Raw genomic sequence first — 12,642 nt, 5'->3', positions numbered from 1 at the left:
TTGTTGTGAGATGGATGGGTGTGAGAATGTTGGCGTGTCTTCCCCATGCTTGTGAGATGGGTGGGTGTGTCTTCATTAAGCTTGTTGGATGGAGGGGTGTGTCTTCATTATGCTTGTGAGATGGATGGGTGTGTCTTCATTAAGCTTGTTGGATGGAGGGGTGTGTCTTCATTATGCTTGTGAGATGGATGGGTGTGTCTTCATTATGCTTGTGAGATGGATGGGTGTATGTCTTCATGATTTTGAGATGGCGAGATGTGTCTTCATGCTTGTTGTAGGATGGGTGGGCGTGTTTTTGCCATGCTTGTGAGATGTATGGTCGTAACTTCATTGTGGGTGTGACTTCGTTATGCTTGTTAGATGCATGGGTGTGTCTTCAGTATGCTTGTGAGATGGATGGGTGTGTCTTCATTATGCTTGTTGTGAGATGGATAAGTGTCCATGCTTTTGAGATGGCTAGGTGTGTCTTCATGCTTCTTGTGAAATGGGTGGGAGGGTCTTCGTCATGCTTGCTAGGTAATGAATGGGTGTGACTTTACAATTCTTGTAAAATGGGTGGGTATGTCTTCACATGTTTTTTATAAGATGGTTGAGTATGACTCCACCTTGCTTCTTGTGATATGAATGGGTCTTCTCCATGCTCTTTGTGAGATTGGTAGGTGGGTCTTTGTGAGCTTGGTGAGCTTTGTTTTTGTGAACATGGTGATGAATGTTTCATGCTTGTAAAAGGATCTGTAGCTGCCTTACATTGTTTATGGTAATCTGTTTGTTTCAGATCTCTGCACTCCCTAGCAGTGTTAAAGATGTAAGTATTACTCGGTTTGGGGTTTTGGATGACAGTTTGTGTATTCATGCTCTTGTATTTACAATGCATCAAACCTGTCTTGAGGTGATCCATATACAGGATCTGTGTATTTTACAGTCCAGCTATTTTGGACATAATAATGTTAGAAAATAAAATTAAGAGAAGGGGAGTGGGGTCATTGATTATGAACACCTGAACATAAGACATGACATGCAGAAGGCTCATTTACTTCGTTCATAAGTATTGTGGGTGTGTGTGTGGGTGTGTGAATCACATAGTACATGCTATTCCATATTTCATAAAAATCACACTGCGCTGTGATGAATGGTCAGTTAGGACCTATCTTCTGTTCCCTTGCAGTTGACACAGCTTGTTGAGGTGTATCTCTACGGCAACCGTCTGACTGTGCTTCCGCCAGAGATAGGAAATTTAACAAACCTCCAGACATTGGCCTTGAGTGAGAATTCCATCACCAGTCTGCCGGACTCACTGGAATACCTACGTGACCTCAGGGTCCTGGATCTCAGACATAATAAACTACAAGAGGTGAGTGACGTGGATAAACAGTGTCAGAAGGTATAGACAGTTTCAGAACAGGATAAACAGTGTCAGAAGGAATAGACAGTGTCAGAACGGGATTAACAGCGTCATAATGGGATAAACAATGTCCGTTCTAATGATCAACTCCTAGTAAAGGGCCCCAACACCAGGCTCAAGACATTGGCAGAAGTTCCTTTGCATATAATGCTGCCATTGAATGGAATGCTCTCCCATTTGATGTGAAATCAACTCCTTTTAACTTGCTTCAAGAAGTATCTTAAGACCTACCTTTTCCACAGAAATTGACTGTAAACATGTGATATGTATATATACTCTTTAGTGCATTGCACACACTTTGGTGTGGAGTTTAGCGCAGTATAATCTCTATTATCATTATTAGAATGGGGTAAACAGTGCCACAATGGGCTTAACAGTGATACAATGGGCTAAACGGTGTCATAATGGGATAAACAGTGCCACAATGGGCTAAAAAGTGTCACAATGGGATAAACAGTGCCGCCATGGGATAAACAGTGTCATAATGGGATAAACAGTGTCAAAATGTGATAAACAGTGCCACAATGGGCTAAACAGTGTCACAATGGAACTAGCAGTGTCAGAAGGGATTAACACTGTGAGAGGAGAATTAGCTGTGTTAGTGTGGAATCAGCACTGTTAAAGTGAGATTAGCAGATTGAAAATGTTTTTTGCAGGGATTAGTAGTGTAACAATGGAATTAGAAGTGTCTGAATGGGATTAGCAATGTCAGAAACAGGATTAGCATGGTCAGAACGGGATTAGCAGTATCTGATTGGGATTTGCATTGTGAGAAGGTATTTAGCAGTGTCAGTGTGGAATTTGGAGTGAGAGAATGGAATTAGCAGTGTCAGAAAAGAATCAGCAGTGTCAGATTGGGATTAGCAGTGTCAGAAAAGGATTGAAAGTGTCAGAATGAGATTAGCAATGTCAGAATGGGATTAGCGGTGTCAGAATGGGATTAGCACTGTGAGAATGGGATTAGAAGCGTGAACGGGATAAACACTGAGAAAAGGATAAGCACTAACGAAACAGGCTGATCAGTGTCAGTACATGATGAGCAGTGTTAGAACAGAATTAGCATTGTGAGAACTTGAATAGAAATTGGAGAACGGGAATAGCAATGTCAGAACATGATCAGCAATGTCAGAACGGTATTGGCAGTGCGAGAATGGGATTAGCAGTCTCAGAATGGGATTAGCAGCAGCAGAATGGGATTAGCAGTGTGAGGATGGGATTAGAAGTGGCGGAACTGCCTTCCTTATGGACAAGTACCTACACCTTCTTTTTATAAAGGCTAAATTATGGACAAGAAGTTGATGTTTAGGAGTTTAACTGTTTGATAGCTCTAAAGTATGAAGTGTCTTCTCTGCAGATACCTAAAGTGGTGTACAAGTTGCACTCGGTGACAACCCTGTTCCTTCGATACAACAGAATCAAGCATGTAGATGAAGAGATCAGCCAGCTGACTGTGAGTTGGACATTTAGTTAAACACTAGCTAGCCAAGTAGTCACAGCCTTGAGAAACCCAAACCCAGACTTCCTGTTGAAACACTATCATTCACATAGCTCTGAGCCACACAGTAATTTCTTTTGATAAATGCAGTAAAGAAGGAATTGTACCTGTCAAACGTTTTACCAAGTTTTCTTTGACAACAGAAGGTCTTTGAGGTTACCGTGTAGTTGTACAGCGTCTTGACTTACAATACTGTCGGTGCTTTTATGACCAAAAGGGGCATTATTTTTCTTGGGTTCTTATTGAACTAAACAGGTACTTCACAAGGCTGTACTGCAGCGAGCATAAAGCATGTTAGATACAGTTTTAATACATGTCCATATTCATGCAAAGAATGCGTTTGCAGCAAATTGCTTTTGAATGACATTTTATACAGTCAGGCATAAATAATTTGGATATCAACAGGGAAGAGAAATTTAGCAAGAAAAAAGGTGTATTTTTAATATGAAGAGACACTTCATTATTTTGTAATGATACCTGAAATAGCAAGTTTATTTGTTTTACAGAAATTAACCAAGTTTAGTTTAAGGGAAAACAGAATTCGAGACTTGCCTCAAGGGATTGGTCAGCTTGAGAACCTGGTGACCTTTGACATCTCCCACAATCACCTGGAGCACCTACCCGAGGGTAAGACTGTTGACATAGCCACTTGTTACATGATAGGAAGGACCATCCATGGCGTAGAGCCACACTGACGATCACTGTTTTGTCAGGCATATAATTGACCAACAAACATCTGCTATGTAACATTGTTGTGAAGGTGATGGTTTTGCGAGTAAACACTATATAAATAGTGTGTTGAATACTCTTTCATATCTGATAAATATGGACATAAATTCAGTGCTGTTTGCTTTTTTTCAGAAATTTGTCACTGTACAAATCTGAACTCCCTGGATCTGCAGCACAATGAGCTGCTGGACATCCCAGAGAGGATCGGGAAGCTGCGACTCCTCACACGACTCGGGTTAAGGTACAGGGTAACACTTGGGTTACTCCAGATGACTGTTGATATGAGGATGGGTTGACTGTCAGATGTGACTGAATGATAATTGTTGGGTTTTATTGTGGAATAACAAGGTTGTTACTGTGGGACAACTGAGGGAAGACTTTTACTGTGGGACAACTGCAGGAGGACTTTTACTGTAGGATAACTGAGGGAGAACTTTTACTTGGGGATAACTGCAGGAGAATTTTTATGGTGGGATAACTTTGGGAGAACTTTTACTGTGGGATAACTGCAGGACAGTGTTCACTGAGGGAGAACTTTTTCTGTAGGATAAATGCAGGAGAATTTTTACTGTGGGATAACGTCAGGAGAACTTTTACTGTGGGATAACTGCAGGACAGTGTTCACTGTGGGATAACTGAGGGAGAACTTTTTCTGTAGGATAACTGCAGGAGAATTTTTACTGTGGGATAACGTCAGGAGAACTTTTACTGTGGAATAATGGCAGGAGAACTTTAACTGTGAGATAATTGCAGGAGAAGGCAGGACTGAAGTCCTAGAAACTCTCAAGAGTTAAGCTGCTGGTCACCCATCTGAGCACTGTCCCCACCGATCTTTGCTTAACTTCACCTAATTGTGACCTGAGCTTCATGCACAGGACCACTCGCCACCACATGCTCTTCCTGGGGGATATCCAAGTTCATGCAACGATTCAGTTTGTTTCATCAGATATCAAAACTGACACCTTAGTTGCTATTTGTAATAACCATTATCACTATTTTGATTCAACATTTGATTATCTGTTAAAATTATTACCACGCAGTTGGAACATAATTTTGACTTCAACTTAAGTAGTAACAAGTGCTGAAATAAGACAAAACATGATGGGTTGACTCCAGACTAAGTATCCAAAAATTTGGAGCACTCCCTAACATAAATATTTCCAACTAGCAACACTGCGACATGTTGCAATATGGAAAGAGGTTGGATGATGATGATGATGATGATAATGATGATGATGATTGTGTCTCAGGTACAACAGGTTGACCTCTATTCCCCGGTCCCTGGCCCACTGTGTACACATGGACGAGTTCAATGTTGAGGGCAACAACATATCAAGCTTACCAGTGAGTATTTTTACTATGTATTGTTGTAGGATCTGTAATAGTGCAGTATTAATACTGCCTCAGCACTTGCTGTCTGTAATACGTCTTTCTTCATGTGCATTGGGATGGGTTGTGTTGGGAACGGTGAGGGTGGATTGTGTTGCTTGCTTGTGAGAACATAAATTTCCAAGTGTGGATAGTCCTCATTTTGTGTTTGTTCATACATCATTTGGTACTTTTTAATCGCTTCTATGTATGTCATAGTGGCTTGAAGAAATGCTCAGCATTATCTCCTGACATCACCTGCTTAGTCTGTGTACTGCTGCAGTCCTGTGCATTATGAAAGGGAGGCAACCTTAGATGATTGGACATTTAATTGCATTATGACGTGGTAGTGATATGTCTGTAGATATAGGGGGGTTTATGTGCAGATATTTGTTGAGCAATCATCATTGGGAATAACTTAATTCTGTGCAAATTTAACAATGAAAATTTGTGTTTGTTACAGGAAGGGCTGTTGTCTAGTCTGACAAACCTGACAAGCATCACACTGTCCAGAAATGCGTTCCAGTCATACCCATCTGGGGGACCATCACAGTTCTGTTCAGTTTATGTGAGTTGACATGGCTGTTATTTTAGCTGATACAACGCCACACATTTGAAACTGTCTTCTGTGGTTGGAGAAAGTTAACTAAACCCTTAAGATCTGTTACATGTGTGAAGTGTAAAATCATGAAACATTTACTGGAGTACAGGACACTAGACAGACCTGGGTTTTGTTGCTTGATAGTTGTATGTTTGAAAAACATAGGAGGCCTACACAAAATAATCCATTCACACTTGTAAGATCATTGACCTATGAAAACTGCTTGTTTGTGATTGATTCTGATCAAGGGTAGCATAACCTGTAACTCATCCTTCTCTTGCGGGAGTACGTTTCCAGACAGTGTCTCTAGTTGACATATTTACTGATCAGTGAAGAATTGTTAATGGTGCACCACTTTAGCCGGGTACAGGCTTTTGAGAAAAGGTGGAGAAGTGGGCACACTCCTGAGAAAGAGGGAGCGCATACATCATTTTCACTTGTTTTCAGTGGTCATTTAATAAACCTTGAGAACAAAAAAGGGATGTACCTGGATTCACCTGTGTTAACTTCACAAGATGTTCAGTGAATACCAAACTGACCATAACCAGTTTGTAATGTAGGCGACTAAAGAGACGGGTAGCCTGTCATTCACCTTGTTAACAGTCATTGAGGTCTCAGGCAATGTCTGCTGTATGGCTCCCTAGACATTTCAGTGAGTAGTGTTCAGTGCTGTGTGTCGCCCTCCGCACAGGGTGTCATCCTCCGTGCAGGGTATTGTCCACCTTTTGTAGTGTCACATGTACAGAGATGACCTATCAGTAAGATGTTTGATTTTAGGCAATCAACATGGAGCACAACCAGATAAACAAGATTCAGTTCGGCATCTTCTCCCGCGCCACTTCACTGACCAAGCTGAACATGAAAGACAATCAACTCACATCTCTCCCACTAGGTAAGTTTAGTATGGCTGTCTAACCCTGTCATATATTCAGGTTTAATATGGCTGTCTAACCCTGTCATATATTCAAGTTTAATATGGCTGTCTAACCCTGTCATACATTCAGGTTTAATATGGCTCTCTAACCCTGTCATATATTCAGGTTTAATATGGCTGTTTAACCCTGTCATGGAGACAGTTTTTTAATATATATCTAACCCTGTCATATGTCAAGGTTTCTTGTCTATCCCTGTGTTTGTCCAACCAACTCTCTCTAATCCTAAATTGTTTTGTCTGGACCTGACTGTCTGGGGTATATCTTTTATAACCCCTCCTGTCTTTAGCCTGCCTTAGTCTGCCTTAGTTGTGTGAGTCAAGCCTCAAACACATCTAAATAGATAACGAGGGTAAAATTCTGTTGATAAAGAACCTTACAGTGTCCCTGAATTGAGATATGAGTTACTTATCTTTTAGACCTTGGAACATGGACGAACATGGTCGAGTTGAACTTGGGAACCAACCAGCTGTCAAAGATCCCTGATGACATCCAAAACCTCCAGAAACTTGAGGTCCTCATCCTCAGCAACAACTGTCTGAGGGTAGGTGTCCCACCCTGTTACTGTGTCTGTGGGTATATGTCCCACCCTGTTACTATGTTGACGCTGTCTTAGGTGAATGTTGCAAAGCCAAAATTTTCAGTATTGATGTATTTTCAATCGCCAGAGATTAACATCAGCCATTGGAAGCCTGCAGAAGCTACGAGTGTTGGACCTTGAGGAGAACAGACTGGAGCAGCTACCTCCTGAAATTGGTGAGTATTGTTGGATGGTGAGTTCTGTTGGGATGGGTGTGTTGTGCTGGGATGGGTGCTTTGGGGTGTAATGGATGAGCCAATTGGGGTGGGGGAGTTGTGCTGGGATGGGTGAGTCAGGGTGGGATGGATGAGTCAGGGTGGGATGGATGAGCCAGGTGGGATGGGGATAGTTATGCTTCGATTGGTATGTTGAGCTTGGATGGGTGAGTCATGGTGGAATGGGTGAGTTGGTGTTGGATGGATAAGTTGTGCTGCATTGGGCCAGTTGGACTGGGATGTGATAGTTGAGTTGGGATGTGATGGATGAGGTGGGATGTGATGGATTAGTTGGAATGAGTGAGTCAGGGTGAATGGGGTGAGGTGGGCCATGAGCTTATAATATAAGGCCTATGGTTGGCCTTGGGTGTGTCCCACTTAAACAAATGAAACTCTACCAAACTATGAAATATATCCATAGTTTGCATCTAAATAACCACACACATTTCAGACCGAGACAGCTTCTTACGAACCCGTCAAGTTTTCTGTGGAACCAATCAGTGACTGTATGTGAAGAGGGTTCGTGTGTGTGAGGTGTTTATGTGAAGTAGGTTAGAGAGAAGTGGAATCATGTGAGATGTGGATGTTACGCGAGTGAGTAAACTTTTATGCACCGTCCAACAACATTCAGCAGTATAGGTCAAGCTATAGAGCTGACGGCATCAAAAATATATGGTGGTAGAGGAGCATCATGTTTTAGGTTGACATTTCACGTTGCAGGTAACCTGCGTGATCTCCAGCGACTCATCGTGCAGTCTAATCAGTTGACATGTCTGCCACGGACTATCGGGTAAGTCTGTCTGGCCAGTCACTGTGTGGGCAGTGCTTTTGTCAAGATAATTTACAGTTAGGCTAAGAATCTTATTACAGACTATCAGAACTGGAACTGTATCATGTCAATGTATGATAAAGGTTTGTACCAGATCTCAGGGTTGATAACTTTCAGGACACACCAGACCCACTGTAAAATCAGACCAGTCCTTTAAAGTTTTCTTGAATTAAATAAAGCAGATAGACGAAGGCATTTTTGGAATGACAGACATACACAGACAGGAGGATCACACTGACATTCGCTGCATGGACAATGTTCCCCATTCATGAATGAAGAGAGGATTCGATGAACAGAGATAGACGGTGCCAATCTACATCACCAGAGGAAGCCCTCTTCTACGACTCAGTTCAGCAACCCAGAGACTGGAGAAAAAAGGATGATCCTCTCTGCACTCGCCATTCAGAGGAAGGATCAACAATTCTCGGAGCATTTAGCGTCTACGTCTGCGGGATTGAATCTACTGCATTGTCAAGGATTATTATCAGCGTCATCTTGGGGCAGCATCTACCGTATTTGATGGCAGAATCGAGGATGTCGCTATGTCTGTCACCCAGGACTCTAAGGAAGTAATGATGATATAAAGTCGATAGACACTTTGACTACTGTCCTCAAGCAGACATCACAGCGTTTCTTCCACAAGTCAAAGTTCTCCCAGACCCAGAGAGTGAGAGATAAGAAGTACAATGCAAGCGCTCTTTTCATCACTCAATTGGAGGAAGCAGGCAGACCCATGGAACAGGACATCCTGCCAGGGTGCTAATGGAGGAAAGCGCTTAGGATCATGTTTGGAATGACTGGAGTCTTCCTCCTCTGCTGTTGCCATACAACCTTCATGAGTGGGAGGACATCTGCAACTGTACTGAAGGAATTGGGGACTTCTCAATGACAATTACATCATGAGCATCCTGCGAGATGGCTACAAGATCCTGGCTACAAGCAACACCACTGTTTACAAGAGACCCAGCATTCTTCATGTACGCCAGGGATTAACAAGACAAACAAGTTGAAGTACTACACCTGGATTGACTATCACCAAGAAAAACTCCAAAGGAAAGTTTCGACGTGTATACAACATGAAGGAGTTCAACTTAGATTATCTACTGAAACCAGAACAGTTCAGAATGATCCATCTACCACAGCTTGAGGCATCACATCCACCCAACAGATTATTGATCTACAAGTCGCCTACCTGTACATTCCGATACACTGCATGTTTCGGACTCCAGGAAATATCTGCTCTTCCTATTCAACAGTCAGCACTACCGTGAACTGTTTTACCATTTGGAATATCTTTGGCCCTGTGGCCTTTTACTTGGGTCACAGAGCCAATCATCACCTACCCACATCAGCGGGGACTTTGCAGCACCTTTTTCCTGGATGATGGCATTCAAGCTCATCATGACAAGTCAAGTCAGACTACAGTTATACTTCACCACCAGGCTGCTAACTCAATTCAGATGACTTGTGAATCTATGGAAATTGGAATTAAAACCGCAGCAAGATCTTCAATTCCTGGATCAAAATTCAAGCTCTACTCTCTCCATTACCACTATGACAATGGCAGTATCTACTCGGTCTGCTCACTTCAGTGCAGGACGATGTCTACAGCTATGCCCATTACAATGGGTCCTGTTTCAGCACCTCAACACTTCACATCGGATAGCTCTGCCAGACAACTTGAGACCATATCTACGATTGTGGACTCACCAATCTGCGCAGTGACTTATTTGCTGGAGGTGGTCCCCAACAACCATCTCTACGTAGATGCGTCTCTACGAGGTTGGAGTGCTCACCTAGACACCGAGGTGGTGGCAGGAATCTGGATGAGCAGCGAACGCATTCAGCATATACATCATTGGTCGACAGCATTGACTACTGATGGTTCACCCTGACAACTCCACAGTAGCGTTCTACATAAACAAGCAAGGATTGACACGAACAGACACTGCTACAGCTGACCTTTCATCCTTTTGACATTGTCTTGACAGACAGATAATTCCACATCCCAGATTTATCTACAGTCCTCGGGCCATGTGATACACAGGATTTATCATAATAGTCTCTGCCCAGTCAGAGCATTGAAGGTACATCTCTAGCAAACTGAAACACCCATTCATCCCATTATCTTCTGAGATAGCTACTAAAGTATCCCGCAACACTGTCTCAGTATGGATGAGAACCAACATACTGAGGGCCTACAAAGCAGGAGGACTTGAACCTCTATGAGCTTTCAATCCATACGAAGTGAGAGCCTTGGCATTGACACTTGCTCTACATGAAAACTGCTTGCTAACATTTATTATGGAGGGCTGCTTTTGGAAATCAAATTTGGTGTTTGCCAACCACTACGTACGGGACATCGCCGCTGATGATGTCATTGGCATTCCCCAATTTTGGCCACTTGTTGCACAACTAACGGTTTCACAAAGGTGCTGAGTTTCACTCACCCTTTTATCATGTGACTTGTTGAGACCAAGACGCTCTGCAGAGTATAGTGGTTGAAAGTCCATGTGCACGTTTTCAACAGGCTATCATGAGTGATTATGACCCAGCACTTGTAATGAAGATACTTATACATGAAGAATTGTCTTGACTGGTCTTGATTGAAATCTTCACATACAGTTGCACTAGACACTAGAAGGGAACTTCATGGGAGTTCAAGTCTTCCACTATCTTCATATAGAGGGGGGAGAAAAGCATAATAAGCATGAGTCAGGATAAGTATAAAATATCAATTTTATTCAGAAAAATACATATTGAGCGTTGATTATGTACTATACAGGCAGTGAACTGGAAGCTGTAAGATTTGAGTGAATTGGTACATCTGTAACATCTAACATCTAATGACAATTGGCACCATTCTGAAATCAGACCTTCCCTCATGGGAACATGCTGAGACCGTTTTCACATGCGGATGTTCGTCCATGGCTATAGCTGTTACCTCGTCCAAGTAATGAAATGTTCTGCAACTACGTAAAATATGTCATGAAGACTCTTCCAGAGAGTGTTTACAATGTTCTCACCTGCATGTGGTCTTTTGGTGGCAGGTTCCTGAAGAACTTGCAGTATCTTGGTTCTGGAGAAAACAACCTTACATCCTTACCAAATGAGATAGGTGAGTGGTTCCAGGCTTGTGTTGTTAGGATAAATGATTTTGTTGCCAGTTACTTTGACTTCCTGACAATTGTTAAGGACACTGTGTGATATAGTGATGATTAGTTACTAGAGGTGTTACAATACAGAAAATTCACGATATGATACGTATAACGATATCTTGGAACGATTCGATTCAATGCACGTCACGATGTGCTGTCTTTATTTTCTTTAGAAATGTATATTCTGATATCAAGTAGCAGTGTAAATTTTGACATGATCATCAGTTTCTAGTGTGAAAAAATGTATCGATATATTTAGTGTCCGATAAAGTATCACGGTCATTGATACTACGATACATCGTGATGAATGCTCAACTCCTATAGACACTGTGTGATAAAGTGATGATTATATACTCTGATGAATGCTCAACTCTTATGGATACTGTGTGATAGAGTGATGATTATATACTCTGATGAATGCTCAACTCTTATAGACACTGTGTGATAGAGTGATGATTATATACTCTGATGAATGCTCAACTCTTATAGACACTGTGTGATAAAGTGATGATTATATACTCTGATGAATGCTCAACTCTTATAGACACTGTGTGATAAAGTGATGATTATATACTCTGATGAATGCTCAACTCTTATAGATACTGTGTGATAGAGTGATGATTATATACTCTGATGAATGCTCAACTCCTATAAACACTGTGTGATAAAGTGATGATTAATTACTCTGATGAATGCTCAACTCCTCTTCTTGACTTTGTGACAAAGTGATGTTTAGGTACTCTGATGAGTGCTCGACTCCTCTTCAAGATACTGTGTGTTCAACTGAATCTGTTACCTTGCAGGTACATTAGAGAGTTTAGAATCCCTGTACATAAATGACAACCCGGAGTTGCACAGTCTGCCGTATGACCTGGCATACTGTGCCAACTTGCAGATCATGAGCATTGAGAACTGCCCCCTCAGTCAGATCCCAGCGGAAATAGTTGCCAGAGGCCCCTCTCTTGTAATACAGGTCAGTCTGCGGTGACGTTTCATACACACAACCACATGGACGTCCTCAACCACATCCTCACTCAAGTCCACGACCATAGCCTCATTTACATGGACGTCCTCAACCACTTCCTCACTCAAGTCCACAACCATAACCACATTTACGTGGACGTCCTCAACCACACCCTCGCTCAAGTCCACGACCATAACCACATTTACGTGGACGTCCTCAACCACACCCTCGCTCAAGTCCACGACCATAACCACATTTACGTGGACGTCTTCAACCACACCTTCGCTCAAGTCCACGACCATAACCACATTTACGTGGACGTCCTCAGCCACACCCTCACTCGAGTCCACGACCATAACCACAATTATG

At 42.2% G+C, this 12,642-nt stretch overlaps 1 protein-coding gene across 1 annotated transcript in view; it reads left to right on the top strand.

Moving 5' to 3' along the window:
- Window positions 1-12,642, top strand: part of LOC137295826 (leucine-rich repeat protein SHOC-2-like) — a 29,778-nt gene that overhangs the window by 11,487 nt on the left and 5,649 nt on the right. The window contains exons 5-17 of the mRNA XM_067827380.1: window positions 776-805; window positions 1,166-1,351; window positions 2,757-2,852; window positions 3,404-3,524; window positions 3,759-3,867; window positions 4,877-4,970; window positions 5,458-5,562; window positions 6,373-6,487; window positions 6,947-7,071; window positions 7,196-7,283; window positions 8,043-8,112; window positions 11,202-11,269; window positions 12,113-12,282. Coding sequence (XP_067683481.1) covers window positions 776-805; window positions 1,166-1,351; window positions 2,757-2,852; window positions 3,404-3,524; window positions 3,759-3,867; window positions 4,877-4,970; window positions 5,458-5,562; window positions 6,373-6,487; window positions 6,947-7,071; window positions 7,196-7,283; window positions 8,043-8,112; window positions 11,202-11,269; window positions 12,113-12,282 — 1,377 coding nt within the window. The remainder of the gene's footprint in view (window positions 1-775; window positions 806-1,165; window positions 1,352-2,756; window positions 2,853-3,403; window positions 3,525-3,758; window positions 3,868-4,876; window positions 4,971-5,457; window positions 5,563-6,372; window positions 6,488-6,946; window positions 7,072-7,195; window positions 7,284-8,042; window positions 8,113-11,201; window positions 11,270-12,112; window positions 12,283-12,642) is intronic.

Source organism: Haliotis asinina, chromosome 9 (genome assembly GCF_037392515.1).
Source record: "Haliotis asinina isolate JCU_RB_2024 chromosome 9, JCU_Hal_asi_v2, whole genome shotgun sequence".
Taxonomy (NCBI): domain Eukaryota; kingdom Metazoa; phylum Mollusca; class Gastropoda; order Lepetellida; family Haliotidae; genus Haliotis; species Haliotis asinina.
The sequence above is the reverse complement of the archived record's forward strand: the minus strand, read 5'-3'. Positions and strand labels throughout refer to the sequence as shown.